The following is a 26,875-nucleotide window of genomic DNA, read 5'->3' on the forward strand; positions in this document are numbered from 1 at the left end:
TCGTCGTCGGCCTCCGACGCTCCTTCAGAGAAGCTCTCCCAGCCCTCTCACCCTAAGGGCAGACGCGAGAAGAAGGAACGGAATGTGTCCAAGAAGAAGGACGTTCCGGCGGTTTCAGCACCGCCTGCTGTACATAGTCCTGGCTTCGGGGATGAGGTGGAGATCCTCGCCTCTGCCGCAGATCTCGCCCTCACGGAACCCTTGGGGGCCTCTCCTAAGGACTCAGCTGACTCTCCCCCAGTGGCGGCAGTTGGCTCTGAGGCGCTGTCTGCCTCTTAGTCGCATTCACGCCCTCCCAGTCCCTTCCTGCTTCCATTCTCCAATGGAACTGCGGCGGTTATTTCCGCCACCTGCCTGAGCTCCGGATGCTTCTGAGTGATTCCCCTGTTCTCTGCATTGCTCTGCAGGAAACTTGGTTTCCTGCACTACGGACCCCCGCCCTTCGCGGTTATCAGGGATACTATAAGAACCGTGCTGCCTGTCATCGAGTGTCAGGTGGTGTTTGCCTCTTTGTTCACCACTCTGTCTGTAGTTCGCCAGTACCCCTTCAGACGCCTTTAGAGGCAGTTGCTGCCAGGGTTGAGCTCTCGCCGGCTATTACTGTTTGCTCTGTTTACATTCCTCCGGATGGGGAGCTCCCCCGACATGTCTTGGCTGCGCTGCTGGCTCAACTCCCGCCACCTTTGCTGCTTCTGGGCGATTTCAATGCCCACAACCCTCTATGGGGTGGGACTGTCTCTGATGACCGCGGTCGGGCCGTGGAGCATTTGTTGGCTCAGCTCGACCTTAGCCTCTTGAACACCGGTGCTCCCACGCATTTCAGTGTTGCCCATGGCTCGTTCTCGGCCATCGATCTCTCTCTTTGCAGCCCCGGACTTGTCCCATCCCTCCACTGGAGGGTGAACCCTGACCTGTGCGGTAGTGACCATTTTCCCATCTATTTGTCACTACCCCAGAGTCGTTCTTCTGGGCGCCTGCCCCGCTGGGCTCTCCACAGGGCAGACTGGCCGGCTTTTACTTCTGCTGCTGCCATTGAGTCTCCCCCACAGGGTGACATTGACGGGGTGGTCCGTGTTTTAACCACATCCATCATTTCAGCGGCCGAGGCTGCCATCCCCCGATCTTCTGGCCTCCCTCGGAGGAAGGCTGTACCCTGGTGGTCGCCGGAGATTGCTGAGGCTATTCGCGACTGTCGGCGGGCTCTCCAGCGGCATAGGCGGCACCCGTCTCTCGAGACCCTCATCGCCTTTAAGAGGCTCTGTGCCCTGGCCCGTCGTCTTATTGCACGGCGTAAGCAGGAGTGCTGGGAGAGGTATGTCTCATCCTTGGGCTCCCATGTCTCCCCCTCACTCGTGTGGTCCCGGATCCGGCGGATTTATGGATACCAGACCCCAATGGGTGTCCCTGGGCTCTCCTTGGACGGCGCTGTCTGCACGGACGCTGCCGCCATTGCTGAACGGCTTGCGGCGCACTTTGCTCAGAGCTCTGCGACTGCCTCCTATCCCCCCGCCTTTCGCTCTCTAAAGGAGCGAGCCGAGCGGACGCCGTTCTCATTCCACACGCGTCGTTCTGAAACATACAATGCTCCTTTCAGCGAGAGGGAATTCCTCGCTGCCCTCGCCGATTGCCCTGATACAGCACCAGGCCCAGACTGCATCCACGCGCAGATGCTGAAGCATCTCTCCAGGGACTGCCAGACACACCTTCTCGCGATATTTAATCGCATTTGGAGCGAAGGCGTGTTCCCGTCGCAGTGGCGAGAGGGTGTTATTGTCCCCATCTTGAAGCCCGGTGCGGACCCACTGGCGGTGGACAGCTATCGTCCCATTACCCTCACCAACGTTTTGTGCAAATTGCTCGAACGTATGGTGGGGCGGCGTTTGTGTTGGGTCCTTGAATCGCGCGGTCTCCTCGCTCCATCCCAGGGTGGCTTCCGTCGGGGCCGGTCTGCCATGGACAATTTGGTGCGGCTGGAATCTGCTATTCGTACGGCCTTTGCCCGACGTCAGCATCTCGTTGCTGTATTTTTCGATCTGCGGAAGGCGTATGACACCACATGGAGGCATCACATCCTCGCCACGTTGTATGAGTGGGGTCTTCGTGGTCGGCTCCCGGCTTTTATTCAAACCTTTCTATTGCACCGCTCTTTCCGGGTGCAAGTCGGTGCCGTCTCTAGTTCTTCTTATACACAGGAAAATGGGGTCCCACAGGGCTCGGTGTTGAGTGTGTCCTTATTCCTAGTGGCCATTAATGGTCTGGCTGCAGCAGTGGGGTCGTCGGTGTCTCCTTCTTTGTATGCCGACGACTTCTGCATCTCATTTAGCTCCACGACTACGGGAGTCGCCGAACGTAGGCTGCAGGTAGCCGTTCGGAAGGCAGCATCATGGGCTCTGACTCATGGTTTTCAGTTCTCTGCAGCCAAGACTCGAGTTATGCACTTCTGCAGGCGTCGGACGGTCCACCCTCATCCTGAACTTTACCTCGACGGCCACCTGCTTGAAGTGGTGGACACTTGCCGCTTCTTGGGACTCGTTTTTGATGCCCGGCTCACATGGGTTCCTCATATTACTCAGCTGAAGCAAAAATGCTGGCGGCACCTCAACGCCCTCCGCTGCCTTAGCCACACGTCTTGGGGTGCGGATCGCTGCACGCTGCTGCGATTGTACAGAGCCCTTGTGCAGTCTCGGCTTGATTATGGGAGCCTGGCCTATGGGTCTGCATCACCCTCAGTGTTGAAATTGTTAGACCCCATACACCACTGTGGGGTCCGGCTTGCAACTGGCGCTTTTCGCACCAGCCCCGTGGATAGTCTACTGGTGGAGGCCGGGGTTCCCCCGCTGTGGATTCGCCGCCATCGTCTGCTCGCCGACTATGCTGTCCACGTTCATTGCTCGCCAGACCATCCCAATCGTCGCCTGCTTTTCCCTGCTATGGTCCTCCATCTGCCCGAACGGCGACCTAGGTCTGGGCTTTCCGTAGCTATCCGTGTCCAGTCCCTGCTGTCAGAACTGGGGTCATTCCCTCTTCTGCCTCCCTTCCGGGTCCGTACACCTACGCCTCCCTGGTGTTTGTCCCGGCTGTCCGTCCGTCTGGATTTGGCACAGGGACCTAAGGACTCGGTTCCGCCTGTGGCCCTCCGTCGCCGTTTTCTTGCGCTCCTCGCCTCATTTCCGGGCTGTGAGCCTGTCTACACTGATGGTTCCCTGGTTGATGGTCGCACTGCCTACGCTTTTGCTCACGCTGCCCATGTTGAACAGCGCTCCTTGCCAGCTGGCTGTAGTGTTTTTACTGCAGAGCTGGTGGCCATCTTGCGCGCTCTTGAGCATATGCGTTCCTGCTCAGGTGCGTCCATCGTCATCTGCAGTGACTCCCTGAGCAGCCTCCAGGCCATCGACCGCTGCTATCCCTCTTCTCCTCTGGTGTCCTCTATTCGGGAATCTGTTTCCACCATTACCCACTCTGGTCGTTCGGTGGTTTTTCTTTGGACGCCAGGTCACGTTGGCATCCCAGGGAACGAACGTGTTGACAGGCTGGCCAAAGGGGCGATAGACGCCCCAGCTTTGGAGATCGGCCTTACGGCTCGCGACCAGCAGCTGGTGTTGCGCCGTAAGGTGCTTGGGATGTGGGCAGCTGAGTGGCGTGGCATGACAGCCCCGAATAAACTGCGGGCTGTCAAGGAGACGGCCGCTGTGTGGCGTTCCTCCCTGCGGGCTTCTCGCAGGGACTCAGTGGTCCTGTGTCGGCTGCGCATCGGCCATACATACCTGACGCACGGCCATCTGTTGCGTCAGGAGGATCCCCCCCTGTGTTAGTGTGGGTCCCGGCTGACGGTCGGCCACATTTTGCTGGAGTGTCCTCGACTGCGCACACTCCGGCATTCTTTTAATCTCCCGGGCACTTTGGCTCTGGTTTTATCCGATGATGCCTCCATGGCTGATGACGTTTTAAATTTTATCCGTGGTAGTCCGTTTTATGGTTCGATTTAGGGAGGTCCTGCACCTTTCCCTTTCTGTGTCTTTTGTCCTTGTGTCTGTTGCTGTTCTGGTGTGCCGTGAGATGGTTGACTCTTTCCCTTTTTTTTTCTCATGGTCAGTCAACCAGTCTCCGGCCATCCTCCTTTCTTCTGTTTCTTTCAGTCTGGTGTTCCTCTGTCCTGTTCTTGTCTGTAGTGTTTGTTGCTGCATTTGTGTTCTTTTAGCGCCTGGGGGGACGTCTCCTCCCCCTTTGGTTTTTACCTGCTCCGTTGATTTTCGGCTTGCCTGATTTTGGAATGGGGAACTGATGACCTTCGCTGTTTAGTCCCCCTTAAACATCCCAACAACCACCACCTCCCCATAGTTTCTTCGATGGGCTTGACCTACAGGGTGTTTTGTATTGTTTTGTATCTTATCCTGTCCCTTCTCATTCTTCTGGAATCCCTCATAGAAAATGCATCTCTTTTGCTTGTATTCTGCTCAGGTCTTTCTTCGTTCCAGTTCAACATTTTGATCTGTAGGTCAAAATTGGTAGATAATATGACTTGTATATTATGCTCTTTGCTTTGGTAGGTATTTTCCAGTTTCTAATTATCTCTGACAGGTGATAATAAAATTTTGAACAATTTTGTATTCTGCCCAAAATTTCATTAGTGATGTTTCTTTTCTTGTTTAATTTACTTCTTAGGTACTTGAATGCATCTTCGTCTTTAATCATTTTTCCATTACAACTTCCATCCTTCATTTCTTCATTTTTCCTACCATACTATATTTATTAAAATTAAAATTTAAAACAGCCTTGATCGCAATCTTGTTAAAATATTTTTTTATTGGAGTGAGTGACTGGTTTCGTCTCTATGAAAGAGTCATCTTCAGACTCCAGAGCGGTGGATGGACACTGCTAGATGAGTTCCGTCGACCCTTGATGCTCGTGAGCAGTTACACGAGCGTCGAGGGTTGGCGGAATATGTATATATGGTGTCTGTGTATGTGCAGATGGATATGAGTGTGTGTGCGAGTGTATACCTGTCCTTTTTTCCCCCTAAGGTAAATCTTTCCGCTCCCAGGATTGGAATGACTCCTTACCCTCTCCCTTAAAACCCACATCCTTTTGTCTTTCCCTCTACTTCCCTCTTTCCTGATGAGGCATCAGTTTGTTGCGAAAGCTTGAATTTTGTGTGTATGTTTGTGTGTCTATCGACGTGCCAGCGCTTTCGTTTGGTAAGTCACATCATCTTTGTTTTTTGTCTCTGTATATGTGCGGATGGATATGTGTGTGTGTGCGAATGTATACGTGTCCCTTTTTCCCCCCAAGGTAAGTCTTTCCGCTCCCGGGATTGGAATGACTCCTTACCCTCTCCCTTAAAACCCACATCCTTTCGTCTTTCCCTTTCCTTCCCTCTTTCCTGATGAAGCAACCGTGGGTTGTGAAAGCTTGAAATTTGTGTGTGTGTTTGCGTTTGTTATTGTCTCTATCAACGTACCAATGCTTTCGTTTGGTAAGTTACAGAATCTTTGTTTTTAGATATATTTTTCCCACGTGGAATGTTTCCCTCTATTATATTCATATAATGTAATTGGATTGATAAAAAAATCTACTCACCAAGCGGTGGCAAGAAGACATATATATATAATGGTATTTAAATTTGCAAGCTTTCAGAGTTAGTGGTTCCACCTTCTGCGATAAGGGTTGAAGGGGAAGGAAGAGGTGGGAAGGAAAATAACTGGTGAAGTTTAGGAAATGGGGAGGGTTTGGAAAAATCGACCAGGGTCCCGGGTCAGGGGAGACTTTCTTGATGGGATGCTACATCTGAGCCCTTTTCAGGACCACAGTTAAGGATTACATCTATTTCATAACATGAGCCTTTGTGAGATGAGTGCTTAAACTCTTGGCTGTAAACCAATAATTGTAGGCCTATTCAGCTTTCATTTGAGCTGTGTCTGGTAACATCGAATGCAGACCCTGTGTTTAGGCTGCATTTATGGTAAGAGAACATTGAAGTTTTTGAACCAGCCTTTGAAGTCCATGGAAGATCTTTCATGTACATTAACAAGAGTTTTCTCAATGTCAATCCTTGTGGGACCCATATTATGTCCTTCAAATGTGTGGTTAGCTTCTTACCTGCAACAGTCTGTCTGAGAGACCCTCTGCTTTCTGTTAGGAAGGTAAGGCTCGTTCTGTGCAAGAGGAATCAATTGATGTTGTGATGCATACAATCAAAGGCTTTGGAAAGGTTACAAAATACACCAATGTAATAATTTTTCTTGTTAAGCTCTGCCAGGGCATCATTTGTGAGATCTAGTATGACTTCCTTTATGGATAATCCCCTAAAAAGCCAAACTGAGAGGCCATTAACAAGTTTGCTCCATTGTTTTCTTAATACGACCGAAGTGCACCATTTCCTAACTACTCAGTTTTCCATACATTCTGCTCTTCCTTGTAGTTGGGGAACGTGTTGTCACCCTTGGACATGAGTGTCTATAGAGTACACAGATATTCTGTTTTTCCGTGATGTTTCCTATGTGGACTTTTTCATGAAGAGTATAAAGATCATGGATTCCACTGGCTATACATCAATATAGTCATGACTGTGTAACTTCCTGTGTCAGAGAGCGAGTACATGCTCTTTACAGAAGTGTTACTGAGATAGTCGAGTTCTTCTCAGAGCAACCCTGATCCAGATTTTTCTTGCTCTTTCTGCTAAAAGTAGTCCGCCCCTGGTAGCTGAGTGGTCAGTGTGACGGAATGTTAATCCTAAGGGCCCGGGTTCGATTCCCGACTGGGTCGAAGATTTTCTCTGCTCAGGGACTGGGTGTTGTGTTGTCCTAATCATCATCATCATTTCATCCCCATCGACCCGCAAGTCGCTGAAGTGGCGTCAAATCGAAAGACTTACACCAGGCGAACGGTTTACCCGACGGGAGGCCCTCGTCACATGACATTATTATTATTTTATGCTAAAAGTTTTAAACTCTGTGACCAATGCTACCATTTTCTTTCTTGAAGAACAGCTTACAAAGAAAGCTTAATATGCACCTCCTCCACGGTGAACTGTATCGACACACTAACATTATTCAGACATTTGGGAAAAAGAACCAGTTCATTTTAGACATGAAACAACTGTTGCTCCGCAGATGTACTCGTGTAATCATTAAGTCTGCGGTAACAGATGTACACCAACTGAATAGTGTAGCTGTAGAAACCTGAGTCTTTTGCAAAGTAGCACATTCTCTGTGTATTATGTAAAATTGTAATTTTCAGTCTTTTTAAATCTAAATAAATTGTGTGTGTGTGTGTGTGTGTGTGTGTCCGTCCTTGATAAACATCTGAAGCTACTTATTATTAATGACAAAAAGTTACTTATGGAGCATTAAGAAACAGTTTATCGTATTAACTTCCTGTGAGTTCTCCGTAATGATGTCTGCATAACACTGTGTACTGAATAAATGAAGTTTCGTTTCTGTCACCATTCTCATAAATTCATTCACATGTCACAAGCCTTGTTTAGAAAATAACCACTTTACTAAGTTATGTTGGTATAATTTATAATTTTCTTCCTGACTTAAAATGGCAACTAATGTGTTTATTAATAAACAGCAAAATAAAACAATATGACACACATTGTGATCAACAATGCAGAGAAATAAAAGTAGTTTTCCTTCACATAAGACTTTGAGTGAATAAATTTTATTAAATATAGCGTGTATGACATGGTGATTCATTCTGCTCAAAGTATTAATGAAAGGTTTTGTAACAGCAAATTTTTAGACAGTGAAGTGGAAAACTTCTATTTAGTCTTTTCTTCATCCTACACATGTGCTAGCTAATGGCAGGTATGTTTTTCTGTTTGTTATTTGTCAATTTTTCACAATTGAGTGCAAGATAATTATAGTATGCTGTGCACTTTTCGTTGCTTTTATAGGGGAGAATTGTACATAACTGTCTATCTGTTTGCTCATATTTTACAGATATGTCTGTGTCTGTCGGTGATGAAGTTACCTTGTGTATTGATTGTGACAAAAGACTTGCTAACATGCGAAATCACACTGCGACTCACCTAATAAATGCTGCTCTAAGAAGAATTTTGACAGTGACATGTCAGAACTCAAGCCGTGTGACCAGCAAGGACTTATTTTTTGATTTCTCAGTTTATGGAGAGGAATTTGGAACACAACAAGTGAAGATCCTGGAGAAAGCACTTAGAGAGCTTATCAGCAGTAAATTACCGGTGAAGCGTAGGTCTGTTTCTGAAAATGAGCTTCTGATGCTTGGAAATGTTACGTGTGTGCCTGGAGAAGTTTATCCAGAACAGGGCATCTATCTCATAGAGGTGGAATCAGAAGATGGAATTGTGTCCAGGTAATACTGATGTCAGATAATTGCAACTCCAGCTTGGAATATCAAAAGTATAAAGAAATAGATTACTACTCACCGCAAAGATGACACATTGAGTTGCAGATAGGCACAATGCAAATTCTGTTACAATTTCACTTTTGGCTTCACTCAAGCAAGCACATTTAGTGCACACATGACTACCATCTCTGGCAGCTCCAACTGGAATGCTTCCTTTCTGAGCTGCCGGAGGTGGCGATTATGTGCGTGAGGTGAGCTTGCTTGTATGAATGTCTTCACATTGTGCCTCTCTGCTACTCGACATGTCATCTTCATGGTGAGCAGCAATCTATATTTTTCCTTACATTGTTAATACTTGTGTCAAGTATTATTTGCCTTAGGTATTTTCAGAATTTTATGTAATGAATTTTTCTCTTAATACCATATAGAACGTTGTTCTGTCATAGTAGATACGAAAAGTGTTTACCATCATCAGTGTGCCCAGTCTTTACAAATTATTTGACAATTTAATAATCACTACTGGCAAGGATGCATTTTATACCTATAGACCCTGAGGCTATATCTGTGCTGTGGGCCCTAAGAGGGAAAAATATTGTTAAGTTGTCCCACATCCCAGTATTGAAATGAAAACCTTTATTTTAAATATTTGTGGTGTGGGCCTGTTCATAAACGAACAATCAACTTTCAGCCTAATGTCAATCTAAGGCTGTGCTGTAGATCAACTATGCTGTAGATCATCACAACCCTCATCCCAAGACAATAGCAAAAAATTATGAAATCTGTGGCAGAAGCAATTTGAAGCAAACTTTCCTGGCCCAAAGTAACCATAAATAATCAATGACAAAAACTGAATGATTTCAGTTTTTGCACTCAAATTACATAATCTCATTTCTTGCCTCACTGGTTCCCCTAAACTACCCTCCAGTTCACTGTGCAAAATAGACACGTTGCCAAACTTTATACCACAGAAAAAATACCCCCGTTGGCGCTGTTCCTGCTTTTTAGCCTGTTTGGTAATGACTATAGAATTCTCATGAAATACATGCCAATGTATAGAATCATTAAGTTGAAGTTTGTGCACCAATTGTGGTATCTATGAAATACAGTACCTTTACTTCTGTATTATCTTCCATATTGTGACTGTAGTGGTCCAGCAGGTAGAGCACTAGGGTCTGATGCTTAATGTCCCAGGTCCAGTTTTGGGTAGGGGTGGATATTTTTCATTGTTCCAGTCCCTCCAGGATGGCCTCACGTCCACTCCGCCTGCTAGTAAAGGAACCGGTAAGTTTTCCTGGAGGTGAGAGACCGATGGACCTGGCAACCTCCCATTCCGAGTGCTGTTATGAAGAAAGGGTTTCATTCTACCAGCAGTCAGGCCAACAGGCCAATAGCCCAGTGACAGCCTTGCACTGCAGAGTGCACCTTTACCTTTACCATCTTCTTCACTGTTGATATTTTCAAGTACAGCATGTTCAAAAAGCTCCCCATAGCCTAGGTACACTCCGTGTTGTACATTGAAGTACTTACATATAACAACAGTGCATCCACCAGATGAGTATGTGCAGCATCTCGCCTTACAAAGATGTCTGTGTTCCTTTGTGTCATCCTTGTGGTACATCTCAGGAGTTACACTTTCAAAGGCTTCTTCAACACTTTTGCATAATCCCTCTGTAGTCCCATAATGACGGTGAGCCACAGAGGACTATGTCATTCCCCAAAATGAGTAGTCTGCCATGGTAAGGTCTGGGCAGGACTCATGATGACACCTTGGTTCATATCGTAACATGAGACAGGTTCCTTTGCAGCTCTCGCAAATAAGGAGGATTTTCTGTAGGCCAAAAAACCACATTCCTCTTTTGTGATCTGAACTATATCGCACATTTGTCGGAAAATAACTCTCTCAAGGGAGACACTACATTTGGAAACTGTCTCAACAAAGCACAGCAGACTGCAACACACTGCCCCATCTCATCAAATAAGTTGTTTGCAGGTATTACTTTAGATCCTATCATTTTCAATAAGTTTGTAATGGGGTCATGCACAAAGGAAGGCTAATACTCTCATCTCGATACTTTAATTTTTGAGAACATTTCTCTCTGAGTGCAACGTTTTTTATTTTATTATTTTTTATGGTACTTAGAAATGAACATGAACCATCACAACTGCAAGAAACTTCTTTTTTTATGAGGTTGTTAGTTTTGGTCTGATTTAGACCATCTTCAGACCTCACACCACAATGGTAGATGGTGGTTGCGAACAGAGCAGGCGCTATGACTCCACTCAGTAAGCACCATTCTAGAATTTGCTTGGAATATTTTGGGAGAACGAAGGAATGAACCATCTCAACATAAACAGTTTTCACTTTTATCCATTCAAGCGGCAAGGGCAAAAATTCACTTAACACTTGAGACGATTAGTTGTCGATAATCAAGACTTGGAACTTTGCTGACATTTACACAATCTCTCTCTCTCTCTCTCTCTCTCTCTCTCTCTCTCTCTCTCTTTCTCTCTCTGTCAGTCTGTCTTTCTCTCCCCCCCACCGATGTGTGTGCGCACGCACACGCACGTGCGTGCACACACGCACGTGCGCGCACACACGCACGTGCGCGCACACACGCACGTGCGCGCACAGCTGACACTGTAAATTGAATGGACTGATAGGTTGTGTCAGGTGGAGAAAGAAAAGGGAGAGAAGAGAAGGGAGGAAGAGGGAAGATTGGGGAAGGGTGGCTCACAACTGGGAGTGAGAAGCAGGAGTTACACAGGATAGGAATGCAGTGAGCTTGTTCTGCTTTGTGCAAGAAGACGTTGAGGAGTTAGTTGACAGATGGTAATGGAGCAGGGCTAGAGAAAGACTATAGCGAAGATGAGGTGGGTGCAGGATGAGTGAAATTAGGGTCATGGAGCAGGGGTGGATGTGGGCGTGGGCAAGGGAGAGCAGGGGCTGGTGCTGGGAGTGCTTACAAGATCAGTGAATGTGTCTTAAGGGCTATTTCTGTCTAAGTAATTCAGAGAAACTGGTGTTAGGTGGAAGGATCAAGATGGTACAGGCGTGAAGCAGCTGTTGAAATCGAGCCAGTTATAGCCACCCTGAGCATATGTGTGTCTGTGGTGCTGTGACATTTCACATTGTTTTTGTAAGATATACTGAAGTTGGCACACTAGTGTGAAATGGGGTGAAACGTAAGCTTAGTGGCAAAATCTATGCAGTTCGCACATTTATTTGCCTACAGTTATGTATGTAAGCCAACTACCAGCATTTCCTTTGTCTTAGAGTAAAATCATGTGCATTACATAAATTCACTTCAAAAACTTAGATACAAAAACCTGGTGTAAAATTTAAATGTGTTTGCTTGCTGATTTTATCAAAACTTGTGCAGGTGTCGAGATATATTGTGTAGTATTGAATCATCAATTGTAAATGTAACCTGTGATCTTCAGGAAGATATTATATTATATAGCATTAATTTGTCAGCTGTAAGGTTAACTGTGCTCATTCACAAATAATTGTTCCCAAATTTTGTTGTATGTTTATGTGAGAAAAGTGTAATTTGTGAAATTTCAAATGCTTGCAAAGATTTTTGCGATTTACAAGTATTTTGTATAACTTACTTTGTAATAAATCAGTGTTGCGATTTACAGTCACTGTCAATAAGTAACGTATCGTGTCATATTAGTTCTCTCTTTTTAGAGGAGTATATATTGCCTACATTTATCATAAAAAATGGTTCTGTCAAACTTTCTTAGTAACTATAACCTGAAAAACACTTCAGAGAAGTAGCAAGACTTATCTCGAGGTTCCTGTTGTCATAATAGATTTCATTTTTGGCTATAAATTACTTAAATTCCAAAAGACTGCTGGTAATTTTTATAGCTTGTGAAACTCATAAATTAAAAGAGTATCAAGAAGCTTAGCATAAAATACTGCACCAGCCATAAATTGTTTACTGTTTGTAAAATACTGCACCAGCTATAAATTGTTTGCTGTTCTGTAAAATAGTGTACCAGGCATAATGCAGCCCCACTGTGTTTGCTGTTCTCAGGTAGGGGATGAAATGGTTACTATTTGTAAGCAGCTGGACATTGCCCTGTCGACTGTTAAGTTATTGGAAGCTGCCACAAATGGGTGGGTTGGGAGGGCTAACAAGGGTTGTGTATCAGGGGTACCAAAGATACCTAAAGTACTTCCCTCTTCTGTGGATACTGTCTTTTCTGCAGGAAATACAAGCCACTTTGCTACCCATCCACTTGACTGTGATGATGCATACTGGCTAGACAGGGACCAAGGAATACTCAGGGTGTTGTACCGATTCCTTTAACAGGCAAGTTTGAGGTGCTGTATTTCAGTGAAACTTCACCTGCTTTGGAGAAACCTGCTTTGTCACATGTCAAGAGGAGGCAAACAAAAAAAGGGTAGTGGTTAATTAATTGTCGACAGTTCAGATGTAAAGTGAATAATGGTACTGCTTAGGGAAATGGAATCAAGGGGTGGGAAGCAGCACCAGATACACTCAGTGTGTATGCATGTGGACTCATTCAGCATGTTGATGAGACTATTCTGGCAGCTATTGAGGGAACAGGGTTCAACCAACTACAGATTGTGATGCATGTTGGGACAAACAGTGCCTGTCATCTGGGCTGTGAGGTCGAATTTGGATCATTCCAGCAACCAGCAGAGAGAGTTGAGAAAACCAGCCCTGCTCATGGAGTTTCAACGAAGCTCACAATCTTCAGTATTGTTCCCAGAACAGATTGTGGCCCCCTGCTTTTCATTTGAACAAGACACTCCCAGGTTTCTGTGACAAGGTAGACTGCTACTTCCTGGACGCACATGATAAGGTTGAGAACTGTGGGATCCCCCTGACTGGGTGAGGCGTGCACTATGCTTCAGAGGCTGCTACAGAGGTAGCTGACTGTGTGGAGTGCACAAAAGGTGTTTTAGTGTAGGCAACTCTCCGCCAAATCCAGATAACAGCTGTAGGAAACCCAGGAGTATCAGTCCAAGGTTGAAAGAAATGCCTCCAACAGGCGAGGGTATTAAAATCCTAGTGGTTAAGTGCCAAAGCATTTGCAACAGTGTGTCAGAATTTGAAGGACTCCTGAAGAGCAGTGAACCTCACATGGTTCTAGTTATGGAAAACCGGTTAAAACCTGAAATTGACAGGACTGAGATGTTTGAGGAAATTTTAAGTAAATATCGAAAGGATAGGCAAAGGGGAACTGGAGGTGATGTATTTGTTGCAATAGACAAGAAATTCAAATCCACTGAGATGGAAATTGAAGCAGCATGTGAGAGTATTTGGACAAGACTCAGTATCAATGGTGGGCAAAAAATGGTAATAGGGCCCTTTTATTGACCTCCAGATTCTCCTCTTGATGTAACTAAAAACTGTAGTTCACTTACACATGAGTTCCCTAATGATACCATAAGCATTGGAGGAGACTTCAATCATACAACAATCAACTTGCATCATTATAGTTTTGTTAATGATGGGTACAACAAGATGTCCTGTGAAACATTAAATACCTTCTCTTGAAAACTACTAGAACAGATAGTTCAGAACCCCACCCATGACTGAAATATACGAGGTCTAAGGCAACAAACAGACCTAACCTTTTTCGGGAAGTCCACATTAAAACCGGTATTAGTGACCATGAGGGAGCTATAGCAACAATGAATATCAAAATACGAAGGGCAACTAAAAAAAAGCAGAGAGATTTATATATTCAACAAACTAGACAGAGAAGTAATAGTATCAGACCTCAGTGAGGAACTTGAAACTTTTAGCTCAGGACAAGTGCATGTAGAGGAACTATGGCTCAACTTTAAAGGAATAATTGACCATGCACAGGATAGATATGTATCTAGTAAGACAGTTCATCATGGGAGAGATCCTCTTTGGTCTACAGTTACTGTAAAGAAAATTCTAAAGAAACAGAGACTATTGCATAATAGGTATAAAACAAAGCATAATGAAATGTGTTTGGCAGTCAAGAGAACAATTTGTGAAGCCTTCAGTAATTACTGTAGCAGAATATTATTAAATGATCTTTCACAAAATCCAAAGAAATTCTGGCCATATACAAAGGCTGTTAGTGGCACCAAAGTTAGCGCCTAGTCACTTGGATGAGACCGGAACTGAAGTTGAGAGTAACAAAGCAAAAGCAGAAATCTCGGTTTTCAAATGTTCCTTTACAAAGGAAAATGCAAGAATATTGCCACAACTTAATTCTCGTACCACTGGAAAGATGAGTGAAGTAGATATTCGTATCAGTGGCGTTGAGTAACAGATAAAATCATCAAAATCAAATAAAGCCCAAAGGCAAAAGGAATCCTTATTAGATTCTATACCCAGATGCATTAGTCCCCTCTTAACTGTCTATTGCAGATCACTCAAACAAAAAAAGTGCCCATTAGTTGGAAGAAAGCACAGGTTGCACCTATCTACAAGAAGGATAGCAGAAGTTATACAGAAAATTACTGTTCAGTGTCCTTTACATCCATTTGTTGTAGAATCTTAGAATATGTTGAGCACAAACATGCTGAGGTATCTGGAGCAGAATGACTCTCCATGCCAACCAGCATGGATTGTGAAAGCACATCATGTGAAACCCATCATTCACTTTTCTTGCATGACATCCTGAAAGCCACAGATCAAGGCAGTCTGGAGATGCAGTATTTCTCAATTAATGAAAAGCATTTGACTTGGTACTGCATCTATGTTAATTGTCAGAAATATGATCATATGAGGTATCAGAAAGAATATGTGACTGGATTGAGAATTTCTCGGTAGGGAAGATTTAGCGTAATATCTTGGATGGAGAGCAATCGACGGATGTAGATGTAACATCAGGTGTACCCCAGGGAAGTGTGCTGGGTCCTTTGCTGTTTATTTTCTATATTAATTAACTTGTGGACAATATTAATAAAACCTCAGAGTTTTCACAAATAATGCTGTTATTTACAGTGAAATACAGTGTGAACAAAGCTATGCATATATTCAGTCCGACCTTGATAAGATTTCAAAATGGTGCAATTATTGGCAGCTTGCTTTAAATGTTAAAAAATGTGAAACTGTGTACTTCACAAAACAATTAAAACATAGTATCTACTGAATATAATATTAGTGAGTCATAGTTGAATCGTTACACTCATACAAATACTTGGGTATAACACTTTGTAGGGACACGAACGCGAATGATCACGTAGGCTCAGTCGTAGGCAAAGCATGTAGCCTGCTTTGGTTTATTGGTAGTATACTAAGGAAATGTAATCAGTCTACAAAGAAGAATTGCATACAAATTACTCATGCAACCCATCCTAGAATATTGTTGAAGTGTGTGGGACTATACCAAATAGGACTGGCAGGGGATATTGAACGTATACAGAGAAGGGCAGCACGAATGGTCACGGGTTTGTTTGACCCACAGGAGAGTGTCAAGGAGCTGTTGAAATCTGAACTTGCAGACTCTTGAAGATAGACGGAAACTATACCAAGAAAGCGTAATAATAGTGTTTCAACAGCAACCTTAACCCTTTAACTGTTCTGGACTTGTTAATGCACACGCCTTTGTACCTGTGCGCTCTGAACGTGTTTATGCACGTTTGGAGTACCAGGTAGAAGGACTGGTGGCGCACGTAACAACATTCAGAGCACACAGGGTCAGATACAGAGACATGCGCGTTAATGCGTCCAGAGCAGCTAAAGGGTTAAATTATGACTCTACATATTCCTCCCATAGGAATCTTGGGGATAAGATTAGATTAATCACAGCTTGCACAAAGGCACTTAAACAATCAGTTTTCATGTGTTCCATTCATGAATGGAATGAGAAAAAGCTGTAGTAACTGGTACTAGAGATGTATTCTCACCAAGCACTTCACAGCGATTGCGGAGAATAGATGTAGATGTAGGTATAGACGTACATATACATGTACATAGCAGCACATTCTGACACTGGATGGTCAACTCTGCTCTCGGCCACAGTTTGGCGCTACCCAGTTGTTCGAGGGGACAGCTGGGTGATGGTTGTAACCACTTAAAATGCTGTGCAAAAATTGCAGCAGAGCTGGTATATGGTGAGATGCTTTCACCTGAAACAACAATCAGTCGAAATTCTGTCAATGGATATGATTCATTTGTTCCAGTCTGGGATGGTACTGTGTGATTACCAGAATACTACTTTGCGGAGGCGGCGGTCAGAGGTGTGTGTGTGTGTGTGTGTGTGTGTGTGTGTGTGTGTGTGTGTGTTAGTTACAGGAGCAGTGTGCAGAAGAGTGTTGGATAGATTTGGAGGTAAAATGAAGTAACATGCTACTTAAATCATGTTCAAAGTGTGAACCATCAGCATTCCTCTCCAGTGCACCTGCTGCCTCTCGCTCCCACCTGTCAGCCACCATTCACCAACCCTCCCTCATTGCCTTGTCTCTATCTTCAACCAATCCACCTGACACAGCCTCTCACCGTGGTTGAGCTGCAGTTCTGACACAGTGCAGTTAGCTGCTCTCTCTCTCTCTCTCTCTCTCTCTCTCTCTCTCTCTCTCTGTGTGTGTGTGTGTGTGTGTGTGTGTGTGTGTGTGTGTGTGTGTGTGTGTGCGTGCACGCGCGTGTGTGTGCATGTGCGTGGGGGGGGGGGGGGGCGCTCTTAATTTCCATTCATTACAATAATTACATATCAGTAATACAATGGAGTGGATGTAACATATTCCTCAGGGCTAATAATATGCTAGGAAAAACATGTAACCTGTGTCTGGAAGCCTACTTTCTATCACCAATAACGTTCAACTCTTGTGCAAGATTGTTGATAACGTATTTTGCAGAGTGCTCAACACATTTTCATAGAGTGCTTGCAACATAATTGTTCTTCTTTACGCTAAGTGGCTGCTGCTGTTCCTTTTAACCAAACTTATGATACGAGTCCCAAGTATTGTAAGAGTTGTGTTGTGTTGTGCTGTGATGGTTTGAGTGAGTCTGATGAATTAAGCTTCCTAAGTTATACATATATGCTGAGATGTTATTAAGAGTACGTTGTGGCATAGAGGCTTCAGGTTATAAAGATGGTCCAAAGTGAAGCATGACTAAAAACAGCACAGAAAACTTGTACAGAGTGAGGATAGATACTTGATCCCCAGACTCACCAGTGGATGTACGTGCAAGAGGCATGTGATCCAGATCTGATAAAGACCTAGACTCATCAAACTAGAGATAATTCAGTTAATATTTTATTTAACATAAAATATAAAGGATCATTACAGAAGATTCATTGTGTTTTGGATGATTGTATTTCAAAAAGTATGACATAAAAGGTACAGTGTATGAAAAAGCAATTTTTGCGTTTCTTACACATTACAAATGATACATGACAAACATCTGTGAATTACTCAAGTTTGACCTATATACAGGGTGTAACAGTTAATACCTTAATATGTACACATGTCAGCGTGTTGGTTATTTTTTCTCTGCATCAAAAAGTCTTTCCGCAAACATGTTAGAAACTGTATGACCTGATGTTTTGTGCATGACCCTAACTGCACCACTATGTGGACTACTACTGTCAGTATAGACAAACTGTTTTGCATCCACCATGTATTTTCGAGCATTACCTGTCGGTGTTCCCCAACGTAGCAGTGATGCGATCATGGAGTTGAGTTATTGTTGTTGCCAAAGAGAGGTGGTGAACATTGTCTTTCGCCAAATTTCACTGAATGCACTCATAGTCTGCTAGTTTGGAAGTTCCTCATTCGGATTGCAAAGAGATACTGTATACCAATGAGAGGGAGAACTTGGAATATGAGGTTTAGGATATTAGATATCAGTTTAGGAAACAACCAGACTTGTACATCACAATTTTCTCAGGGAAAAAGTAGGGCTCATACACTTTGGTACATGTAACACCACAGAAGACATTTACTTTTGAGGATCTCTGCAGCCTCCACTGTCACAATGGCATTTGCCATGCCCCACATGTGGGCATTGCAACAAATCATTTGACCAATTATGTGGATCACCACCTCAAATCGCTAAACACGAATCAGATGGCAAATTCAACACATTTCATTGCTTCCTGGAAAAGTTAACAAAATTTCACATCTGATGATGCAGTCACTTGGCTGCAAACGTTGTGGTAGCTGTATATGATATGGTTTCTGTTGTAATTGGTTGCACAGAATCTTCTGCGCAGTTGGCTGTGCAATGTCTTGTTTGTGACTTGCACAACATGTAGGTTTCATTGGACTATGAAGGAGTGTCCCATGAATACTCTCCACTGTTTCAACTGCAGTACCTGGTTGTCCAGAGCTTTTTCCTTTACAGAGGTGACCTGTGTTTTTCAAATGTTGGTACCATCGCAGAATGTTTTGCTGGGTTGATGGTTGTACGCTGTCCTGGCATATGTTTAATCATAATGAAACCTGCAATGAAGTAAACAAAACTTTTAAATGTGCTCTTTTCATTGAATATCATTACAAATTGTTTTGCAGTATACATTTGCCACTATAAGATGTCAAAACATGATGAATCCTCATCCTGTGTTTAAGTGATTTATTTGCCTTGATGACTGGAGATTAGCCACTAGTAGCTTGAAATGTGTCCCAAATTAATTAATGTTATGAGATCAATAGTTGTCAGGATTTGATTATTGCACATACATAAAGACATGACTATACTGTAATCTTCAGTCATGGTAAACCAATCGAGACTTATTTTCACATAAGTTTTGATCCAGGAAAAAGGAAAAAAAGAGAAAAAGGTTTGAAAATACTCCTTACCTTGCATGAATATTGTGGTTATCTTTATATCATCATCACTTTGCAACTTCATGTAAATAATTTTGTGTTTAGTACATGTGTTCTTACATCACTCCAGGGAACCATGCTGTGGGACACATGTCCTGAATACAGCTGATTTAGAAGCCATTTCTGTAGTTTCACTCCAATCATCCGGATCAGGGTCTCGTTGCTTGCGTGCAGTGACTGGTCCCACAGCATTATCCATTTTGGAAAATGGTCTGGAATTGGAGAAGGAGGTCAGTAGTCTGGATGGACTTTCTGGGGTAAGTGCCATGGATCTTATTCATAGTACTACTTTAATGCAGAAATTTCTCACTAGCTTGGCAGACAGTATATCTTGACCAGCCTTGCCCAAGCTGTCCTTCCATTTTGAAGGTCCAATCTGAACACCTCGTGTCATTCATTTCTTGAGTTCTTCTTTTTTGTTTTGTGCTTATTTTATGTAAAACTTAATAGAGAACTGCCATGTCAGTTTGCAAGGTTTGAATTACATTAAATTAAATATAGTTTCCCTGTACTATCTTTTCGGTGAGTAATTGGCCAGAATGAGACCCTATGGAGGTGCAGTGTAAAATGGTTATATATAGGAAAAGGAAAACGTAATTTTATTGTAGTGCCAAAATCTGTGTTATTATTTGCTGAAATTGGTGTTTTTTGCTAAAATTAGTGTTATTTTTTGTGAAAATCATTATTATTTTTGCCAGATTTGTTATTATTTATATGCCAAATTCGCTGTACTTTTGCCAAATTCTGTGTATTTTTTGCCACACTTGATATCATTTTCTGTTAAGATAGATGTTGTTTTTGTCAAGTATAGAATTTTTTTGGATAAATTCAGTGTTATTGTGTGCCACTTTTGATATTACTTGTTGCGAAATTCAATGTTATTTTTTTCCATATTTGGCTTACTTAATTTGGTGTCATGCTTTTGCCAGATTTGGAATCAGCATTTCACCAAATTTGGTGTCATGTTTTTTGCCAAATTTGGTGACAAACCTTGTGTAATTTTTTTCCAGTTTCGTTGTAATTTTTTCCCTTGCTTTGGTGTCTTTTTTTCCAATTTCAGTGTCATTTTTTGCCAGATTCAGTGTCTTTTTTATGTAATTTGGTGTTGTTTATTTTGCCATATTCAGGTGTTTATTTCTCCAGTATCTTGTAAAAATACCAATTCTGCATTATTTCACTAACAATTGATAATTTTGTGTTATTTTTCGTTTTATCATTCCTGCAAAATTTTTCTGTCCCTAGTTACATATTTTTCCCCACAAAATTTCTATTGTTGACCTATTCACCTCTGACCGAATCTGTGAGTGTTATTGGCATTTGTGTTACTATTTATATGTGACCTCAATTCCTGGTACTGGTCATGTTTTATTTTGCATTTGATTGTTTTCTGTTCTCATTTTGCATTCTCTAAAATTCGTGTTACACCAATGTTTTTGACTCTGCTGGATCAGGTGATGCAAGATTTTAATGAATTCAGTGCTGAGACTCAAACCATGTGGTATGTTACTAGCAGGTCTGAAGGCTGCAGGGAGTTGAAAGCACCAAGTGCGTAGAGGATTCCCAACAAAAAACTTTATTCACCAGGTATTGAAACAACCAACACTGCGCGCTCGCGCGCGCGCGCGCGCGCGCGCGCGCTCGCGCGCGCGCACACACACACACACACACACACACACACACACACACACACACACACACACACACACAAACTTCCTTCAGTGAAAGACCTTTCTTTCTTTTTCTTGTTTTTTTTAGATACTTGGAACTTACTTCTTTGCTTGTGACAAAATTTAGTTGCAAAATATAGGTTTACACCCCCCCCCCTTTTTTTTTAAGCAAGAACAAGATGATTTAAGAAAAGACTTTACCAATATTTTACTTGTTCAATGCAAATACTTTCGACAACATTATTTGACGGAGGACTAACAAGGCTTGTGCCTTGTGGCTCCAAAAGGGTTTGTAATGTTTTGAATAGTTTAAAACACCAAAAACATCATTTACAAGCTTCAGTTTTAAATCGGAAAACAATATCTTAAAGGTAGAATATATACATCAATTACAGTACTGCTCAAACTTAGCAGCCTTCCATGATCGTAGACCCTTTAGCTGTACTGGTCATGCAGCAACACATGAGTCACATCACAGTCAGTTTATAAAACAAGACGTTCCTTCTATAACACAACAAACAACTATTAGAACATGGCTCGTTTTATGCCAACTGTGATGCCAGCCAATCTTTTGCATGCAAGATGTTAAATCTGATATTAATCTTGCAAATAGTCAATAAGTCTGAACTTCTTAAAGCAAATTGCAATACTTTAAAGCGTGTAAAACACTTTCATTGCAACTTCAACCATCAAATGATTTCAGTAGGAGGCTTATTGAAATACTCTAGCAGTGTGCAAAGCAATAAAAGCACATCTCATTATAGGGTTAAGATAAAATTACACCTTTAAAATTACAACTAAAATGGCATTGCTTAATTTGAGCTGCTTGTGCACATAGTTGAGGAGCTGTAACCAGTACTGCCAGAGCAACAATTATCATTAATTTGACTGACTCACAATTAAGACTACTCAAGGTGCTATTCAATACAATGTACTTCAAACAACATAACAGTTTGCCACTGTCACACTTATAGAACTTACCAGGCATTGGGCTTTAAACAAACAGATATTACTCCAGCAAAATTTCTCTGAGATCAAGCTCTTTACAATTTGAACAATTTGCACAGCTTTTGTAACACCCAGTAAATTACACAATAGACACAGATAGTGCTTGTAACCACAATGGCACCTACAGGGCGAGGAGCTCCCATACACAAATGCAACAGCACATTTGAGGTACCGCAGCTCAGTGTGAAAGTCATAAGGGCCACCCAACAGTTAATCGTGCAAGAATGATCCTGGATGAGAAAATAGCTTACCCACCAGAATTAACACAGCTGAAGATGGCAGCAGCTGACAGAAGTCTTGGTATGGTGTAGGATGTAGATGGTTGTATTCAGGCCTTTTCATGGCCACACTGTCCTCCAGATATAGCAAGGCCCCAGTTCTACTATTAGCATGAAGTCTCATGCCAGGTTGTCCACTCACAAGCATTGCTTCCGTACATGGTCAAAACAAAACTCTGGGCTCGCATGACCCACCACTGACCAGGCCGCGCCCACTACTGCAATGACTATGACTGACTGACTGATTGACTGACTGACTGGGTCACTGCCCTCTCTCCCTAACCAGTGTAACTTCCACTGCATCTTGCTGCTATGTGATCTCCCTTCGAATCGTTCTGCATACATCCCAAAAGGTGATCACAACCAGTCGCACCATGGCAGAGCATGGGCACAAGAAAGAGCTGAGACACTAACCACTCCAGAGAGAAGTTACAGCTCAGCCTCCCCCCACCCCACCCCCCTCTGTTAAAGCAGAACTGGAGGGGGGGGGGGGGGGAGGCTGAGCCGTAACTTCTCGGAATCTCCCTTGCTTAAGGCTCTAGGATCGAGGTGTACCTGCTCGACCCTTCACCTTGCTCAGTTGCGCTCTAGTTCTTCGCCCTGCCTCTCAGCAGGAAGTTCACTGGCCAAAGCCCCTTAACCACCACACAAGATCTACAAAACATGGTAACAATTTTTCTGTGATGCCTTGACTCCCTTGACTTGGCACCCAAAACAAAAGTTTTTGAAGAACACTTCACGTTGTACCTTAATAGATCTGCTCGCTTACCCTTGTTATATCTGGCTTTCTCCCAATGATGTACCAGCTTGATGTTGTTCCTAGCTGCATCTCCCATTTTATCTTTATCCCCTTCGCATCTTCGCGCTGGCAACATATCATTCAGTGACCATAAATTGGCTAACGGAGAGTTCAATCAGAACAACAACATTATTTTGATAGGAGTGGTTATAAGAGTTTCATGGTGGGTGGTATTAAAGGCAAAGGACAGCCAATTTAGGGGCAAATCCCATTGCTTCTCTGATGCTGAATGGTAAGTGATGCGGGTGGACTTCAGGTTCCAGTTTATCCTTTCTGTGAAAGATGATTGCGGATAATAAGGCATTGTAGTAACATGCATTATTCTGTGGTCAAAGCAGAATTGCCTAAAGTCTTTGGACTTTAAATGCAGGTGCATTATCACTCACCATGGTTTTAGGGGGGCAAAAAGTGGTGAATATCTTCTCAAGATGTTGAATAATTGTGGCACTTGGAACACCAGTTCCAAGAATTAACCAGACAAACCTGGTGAAAGCATCAACTAGAATGAAGACAAAATGATTTCCCCTCTTGGTCTTGGGCAATGGATCTAGATAATCAATAAAAGGTTGGTCCATTGGTTGAAATTCGCGAGTCTGTTGGAAAAACCCTTTCCTGGGAGCTGTATCGGCCATAGCTGCTTTGCACCAATCACACTCTGTGACCAACTTTCGAATGTCCTGGTCCAGCCCTCTCAAAGTAAACTTCTCTTTGATCTTATGGTACATCTTATGGTACCCCAGGTGACCTCCACATAATGAAAATCTTTAGCCTCCAGGAATTAAGCTCCGTGGGATGCATAACTTGGCCCCCCACTCCTACTTGGGCAGAAACACAAGAAATCCTTCTCTATCCCAGAACTACTTTGCCTACATTCAATTTATCATATATCGGCTGCACTTCAGGGTCTTGCTGTTGCTCTGTTTTCAAGTTGGCGAACAAGTACGGAATCTGTCAAAACACCTTTTTTTGTCACACAAGCTGTGCATTGGCCTCCGGCTCTTCACTCACATCATCAACCTGAAATATTTGACTCAATGCGTCAGCTGTCTGATTCTGTTGCCCTCTGATAAGACAAACATCAAATTGAAATGCAGAAATCCTTACAGCCCCCTGTGCTATACACTCTGTCTTGCGAGGTCAAGCCAGCACCCAGCTCAAGGCCTGATTGTCTTTTTCGAGATGGAACCGATGATGCTCTAGGTAAAACTTGTATTTTTCTAAGGCGAACATGATGGCCAATGCTTCTAATTCGTGCACCGACTACTTACTCTCAGCTGGTGACAACACCCTTGAGGAATATACGAGGGGCCTCCTCTCCCTATCCTGTTCTTGTAACAGGCCCACAGCCACCCCAACATTGGAGGCATCTGTTTGAACAATGAATGGAGCATTAAAATCAGGAATTCCCAACACCAGAGCCGGACTTACAGGACATCAAAGGTGGCTTGCTGCGATTCACCCCACATAAATTTCACTCTTGCCCTAAGGAGTTGGTTGATAGGAGCAGCCATCTGGGCAAAATTCGGAATGAATTTGTGAAAAAAATTAACCATTCCAATAAGAAGAGCAATGGTTTTCGTCTCTCTGGGGACTGGAAATGAATGAATGGACTGGGTTTGACTGTGGTCAGTGGCTATGCCTTTAAGAGACAAAATGTGTCCTAAAAAGCATATATTGCTCTGAGCCATGGATACTTTGGAGGGTTATACAGTCAAACTAGCTTCCCTCAGATGTCCAAACACATGATGGAGATGATCAAGGCGCTCCTGAAAACTGGCACTTTATATGACTACATCATCAAGGTAATTATAGATGAACTTTGACTTAAAAGCCCCCAGATCCGAATCCAACAGACATGACTAAACAGCTGCACTCGTAGCTAGCCCAAAAGGTACTCTATTAAATTAAAAAAAGATTATAGCCAGTACAGAATGCTGTCACTGACTTTGAACCCTTGGCTGAGGGAATTTGATAATGAGCCTGGTTCAAGTCCAGCTTAGGTACCAGGAAAATGGGTGCTGCATAAGGCAAGATAGAAGGACGAATTGCACCATCAACAAGTAATTTGTCAATTATTTCATGTAGTTCTTGCATTTTAGGTGGATATAATTGATAAGGGGTTTGACTCACTGCCTGCTGATTAATGAGCTGGATGTGATATTCGGTTTTATTATTTACGCCAAACTTGTTGGTTAATACTTCAGGAACGTTACCTATCACCTCGTTCAATGTGCATAGCTTGATCTGCCAACAGGTGTCTAACATTGACACTCGTCTGTGGCACGCTGCCCTACAGACTTTCGCCCCAACACCATGAACACAGAACTGAAAGCTTTCCTCTGGCTAAATTGAAAACTGAAGTGACCACAGGCATAATCCAATAAGCATTGGCTCAACTGCAAAAAATCACAGCCCAGAATACACCTTACAGCTAGATTTTTAACAACTATACGCACATTTGCCCAAGAAAAATCCTGTATGCTACTCCCAAACTGAGCCTGGCCAACAGTCTTGAGGGGTTGATTAGTGAGCATCAGCAGCATAGTACACTTAATTACCTTCAATTCCAGCAAGTGGGCTAACTGCTTATAACACTTGTACCAGGTGTAATCTAGCAGGGAGGCATCGCTCCCAGAATCTTAACAATGCACAAATGGCCGAATTGCGCAAATGAAGGGCAACCATCTGTCCATCACAGAACACACACTACGACAACCTGACGGCAGTCTCCTGCAGTATACTGTTGTCAGACCATCGTTCTCTTTCCCATTTCTCAACCAATGTGAACATAATTACTACCATGACTGTGTTTCAGTCTCCAGTCATGCAGATCCTATATCCTGCACACTTCTTGTGTTTTAGTATACCCCCTCATTCTTTAGTCATCAGTATTGTGGCACTTTGGCATTCCAAATTGTTGCCATTGCTGCTGGAGATTCAACACAATAAAATCTTTCAGAAAGTATATTATTACTGTAGTTATAGCGTGTATTTATTTACGTGCTGTGCATTGACTAAGGAAGTATTTGTGAATTCATCCTTCATATCCACTGCTGACTGTAAAAACCCAAGTCAAACCACACCTGTCTCCTAAGTTGTGAATGATTATGTTGTAACTTGATTTAATGTCAGTTTGAGAAAGAGAAAGAGGATAATTTTACCAGAAATTGAGAACCTGTATAAGAACTTTTATTGTAACAGCAGTCTTCATATCCTTAAACAGCATTTCACCCAAGGAAGGCATCAGTTCAAAAATCTGAGACTTATGTTCCATATTGTGTAATAATTTGTTTATATATGTTGTTAGACGTGTGATCACATTACTCCACAAAGTGTCCTTTACATCAAGACTCTTGAAAACTAATAAGTGCAATGTTCAGTCAGTAATTTATGGCTTTTGTTTATTGATGAAACTAGTCATCTGGGAACTTCATGTCTCTTTGTATTCTGTTCCATATCATTCGTGTGTGACTGTTACAGAACAAAAGTTGATTTTAACAGAGAAGCATCTTCCCCGGTTTTTTGTTACTATCCAGTCAATGGTTTATAGTTACAGTTCCCAAGTCATTTTTGCCAAATGATATTATTCGATTCCTACTAATAACCGATGGCCATTACCTCCCCCTTTCCTTGCTCATTATTAAGATTTGTAAACTGAAATAAATTTGTATGCTAAATATTGTTATTATTTTTATTTTAATTCTGAAACATCATAATTCAACATTTTGTTGTTACTCTTTTTTTTCTTTCCTCTTTAAAATTTCTCAGTTGTATTATATTATCTTGTGTTGTGGCACAGAAGCAATCTTGAATAAAACTTAAGTAAAGTAAAATAAAATAAAATATTAGGCTATCTGACTGTGTATATACTTCAGAATGTCTCATTTTAACAGTCTAAACATTGTTGCTACCAAGTAACACTGTCTCTTGGTATGTCACAGCTCTTTGTTGTGTAGTTATTAGCTGTCCCTGAATGTTTTTTACTGAAGTTATATTGGTC

The 26,875-nt window shown here is 42.8% G+C and overlaps 1 protein-coding gene across 1 annotated transcript in view; it reads left to right on the forward strand.

The window, feature by feature from the left end:
• Positions 1-26,875, forward strand: part of LOC124711736 (alanine--tRNA ligase, mitochondrial) — an 89,355-nt gene that overhangs the window by 36,041 nt on the left and 26,439 nt on the right. Inside the window, exons 9-10 of the mRNA XM_047241948.1 lie at positions 7,944-8,334; positions 19,194-19,380. Coding sequence (XP_047097904.1) covers positions 7,944-8,334; positions 19,194-19,380 — 578 coding nt within the window. The remainder of the gene's footprint in view (positions 1-7,943; positions 8,335-19,193; positions 19,381-26,875) is intronic.

The sequence above is a fragment of the Schistocerca piceifrons genome, chromosome 8, assembly GCF_021461385.2.
Source record: "Schistocerca piceifrons isolate TAMUIC-IGC-003096 chromosome 8, iqSchPice1.1, whole genome shotgun sequence".
Taxonomy (NCBI): domain Eukaryota; kingdom Metazoa; phylum Arthropoda; class Insecta; order Orthoptera; family Acrididae; genus Schistocerca; species Schistocerca piceifrons.